This window comes from Sprattus sprattus (assembly GCF_963457725.1).
Source record: "Sprattus sprattus genome assembly, chromosome: 14".
NCBI classification, from domain to species: domain Eukaryota; kingdom Metazoa; phylum Chordata; class Actinopteri; order Clupeiformes; family Clupeidae; genus Sprattus; species Sprattus sprattus.
In genome coordinates this window covers 1,079,172-1,082,803 of record NC_137912.1, presented here as the reverse complement: position 1 = coordinate 1,082,803, position 3,632 = coordinate 1,079,172, and the positions used below count along the sequence as shown (strand labels likewise).

The following is a 3,632-nucleotide window of genomic DNA, read 5'->3' as shown; positions in this document are numbered from 1 at the left end:
TACATTTAGAAAAACCCAGTTAACAATCAGTATAACACTGACTACGAAGTTGTGGAATTTCGTCATAAATCATTAACATTAACCTTTTTGATATTTCCATTTACCTACAGTTGTGTTTGCCACAGCGACAAACCAAAACATTGTCGTGGGTGATATTAGCCAAGCCCTATGTGGTGCTGTTTTACAATATCTTCTATTTGTGTAGTTAATTTTGTTCACTTTGCTGCTTTACTCTAGGCTGTTTCGTTTTATTAGGTAGTAGGCTATTTATTTTCATCCGTGCCGCCTCCCGTATGTAATACATAAACTACATTTCCCATGAAAACATCGGGTCTATGACGTCGAAGCTGGAATTCGTCAAGTTATCTTGCACGGTTAGAAACGAGACGGCGTCGGTGGTAGTCAAAGAGGATTCCCATGTTAATTTGTAACCAGACCCTTAAAGCGACTGCTTTGGCTACGATAAATAGGACCGCTATCTGACACCGCTTGCGGAGGTCGAAAAGGGTAAGAAATACTTCTTATTTCTCCGTTCAGAGCCTCCCAGGCAGTAAGTTATCGGATAATTTGCCCTTAGCATTACAGGTCGTTTACACTTACATGCATACACGCGTAACCCCACATCTGTCGGAGTGTTGATACCTTAACTTGTAGAAACATTTAAGTTAACAGTACCTCAGACCATTCACTCACCTCATTTTACACGGGTTATTTTCAGGTCCTGAGTTAGATGCCTCGGTATTTGACTAGCTGCTGGTTATTTTGTCTATGAGGATGTAGCAGCAACTGTGCTGTCGATTCGATATCGATGTTCGTCAACTAAACGGAGTATGGAGATTATGATTAGACCTTTGGAAACCGCACATGTTGTGGGCTCTGTAGCTATGGCACGTCTGTCATGAACCTGACTGTAGGGTAGGGTCGTGATATTCGCAGATCTTGAAGCCTTCAGTTGTGATGCCAAAGTATGTTCCACGTGCTTCGGTATTGTGCTTTATTGTTATAAAGTCTGAATTATGTATCGACCTCAAGAAACATATTTTCCCCTTACAATGTCAAAGACGGGTTTCTGTGGTCAAGTGTTCAGTGTTATTATCACAGTCTTCACAGCGGGAGTAGAAGTACCCAGGGGGGACAGACAGGCATGTCTGTCACACACACACACACACACACACACACACACACACACACACACACACACACACACACACACACACACACGGGGTAGAAGAACACTCCCTAAAGGTCGCTGGGCTGCTCTCCAGCCGAGAGTTGGCTCCGAGTAGCCAAAGAAAGATTTTTGGAAAGGTGGGCGTAATTAGGCACGTGATTCTTAGGACGTTCGTGTGAAAGTCTCAAAAACAGCCGTTTACTCGGTTTGTCCAAATCTAGATTCTGTTGGCTGGAGTGTGGAGGTCTGTGTCGTTAGAATCATTTGCATATCAGTTCGGGGTCGAGTACTAACCTTGAATGTGTGTTTGTGTGTGTGCGTGTGTGTGTGTGTGTGTGCGTGTTAGTAACAGTGAGTGCCAGTGTGCTGAAATGTCTTTGCCTATTTCCAGACGTGACAGGTGAATAACTGGGGTTTTAGCAGAACGGTAGGGCTGTGTGTGTCTATGACGATGAGTTACTGGTTGTTCGGGTGCTGGTGGTAGGGCTGGGTATGAGTGTGAGGCTGGGTTTGGGCTGTGTGTGTGTGTGTGTGTGTGTGTGTGTGTGAGGCTGGGTTAGGGCTGTTTGTGTGTGGCTGGTTGTGTGTGTGTGTGTGTGTGTGTGTGTGTGTGTGTGTGTGTGTGTGTGTGTGTGTGTGTGTGTGTGTGTGTGATTTAAAAGAAGTCTACCTTCTGATATCATATATTCAGGAAGTGATGAGCAGTTGAAACCATGACGATGAGTTACTGGTTGTTGAGGTGCTGGTGGTAGGGCTGTGTGTGTGTGTGAGGCTGGGTTAGGAATGTGTGTGTGTGTGTGTGTGTGTGTGTGTGTGTGTGTGTGTGTGAGGCTGGGTTAGGGCTGGGTGTGTGTGGATGGTTGTGTGTGTGTGTGTGTGTGTGAGGCTGGGTAAGGGCTGGGTGTGTGAGGCTGTGTGTGTGTGTGTGTGTGTGTGAGAGTATGTGTGTGTGTGTGGTTCATGGCTGTTTCCTGAGAAAGGAAACTCCAGCATGTGACCCAGGAGTTCTCTTCCACACACACACACACACACTCATTCCATCTCTCGTCTCTTTTTCTAGAAACAGGAAGAAGAATTTACAAGACTAGAAGACAACGCAGAGAGAGAGAGAAGAGTGTGTGTGTGTGTGTGTGTGTGCGTGTGTGTGTGACAGACCTGCCTAAAGACAACGCAGAGAGAAAGAGATTGTGATTGTGAATGAGAAAAAGAAAGAAAGAGAGAGATTTTGGATGAGTGAGAGAGAGGCTGTGTGTGTGTGTGTGTGTGGGTGTGTGTGAGCGTGAGTGTGTAAGAGAACTTGAGTGAGAGAGGAGTGTGTGTGTGTGTGTGTGTGTGTGTGTGTGTGTGTGTGTGTGTGTGTGTGTGTGACAGACCTGCCCTCCCCCATAATCAGCTGTGGGGGCCTCTGATATGGACCATGAAAGCAACCCTGCGAATGGGCCTGGTTCTGAGCCTGGACCTGGTTCCACCCCTGAGGCTGGTTCTGCCCCTGGGCCTGGGCCTGAGCCTGGGCCTGAGTCTGGTTCCGCCCCTGGTTCTGCCACCCTGAGGTACCATGTGGACCGGGACGTGTACAGCGAGGCCCGGCTCCACTCCTCTGTTCTGCACAGACGGGAGCGCGACCCAAAGAGCCTCTGCCAGAGAGTCGGTGAGCAAGTGCGGTACGTCACACCTTCACACACACAGCAAGACACACACACACACTCAGACACACATACTCACGCACACACACACACACACACACACACACACACACACACACACACACACCCTTACACACACACACCCTTACTCACACCCTTACACACACAAACACACATACATACACAAACATACACTCACACACTCACACACACACACACACTCACACACTCACACACACAAACACACACACACAAACACACCCTTACACACACACACACACACACACTCTCACACACCCTTACACACACACATCACGGTTACGGTATACATCACTGTTTATTAAAGGGTTTTTCAGAATGTAAAAAAAAAGTTCCATTGATTTAAATGGGCCACCCCAACGTTCGAAGGTATTTAATTTCTTTATTGTGAAAAATGAATGACCGCTGTCATTGGCAACAGGTTTTGTGCTTCACATCTTTCATATCATTCCGCAAGGAGTCCGGTCATTTAACACAACGGAAAGACATTGTAATTTGAAGTCAGCTACACAACACCTGAAACTTTAAAGGACTATTTTTTTTTAAGTGGAAATCACGAAACGGCAAGAAAATCATTAAAATAGGTATTTTCAGGGTAAAATAAGTGGCATAGTGTATGGTTGAAACGATATTGCCAAATCTCCACGGGAAGACACATTTCCGTTGTGCGCTGTATACCGTCATATCACCCAACCCTAATACACACACCAACACACACACACACACACACACACCTATGACACGATGATCGATAGGAATGAATTATTTGCACATTCAGT

At 46.2% G+C, this 3,632-nt stretch overlaps 1 protein-coding gene across 1 annotated transcript in view; it reads left to right on the top strand.

Annotated features, from left to right (window-relative positions):
- Positions 1-374: 374 nt before the first annotated feature.
- Positions 375-3,632, top strand: part of slc26a5 (solute carrier family 26 member 5) — a 25,954-nt gene continuing 22,696 nt past the window's right edge. The window contains 2 exon segments of the mRNA XM_080851517.1: positions 375-507; positions 2,232-2,832. Coding sequence (XP_080707643.1) covers positions 2,582-2,832 — 251 coding nt within the window. The 5' untranslated portion in view covers positions 375-507; positions 2,232-2,581.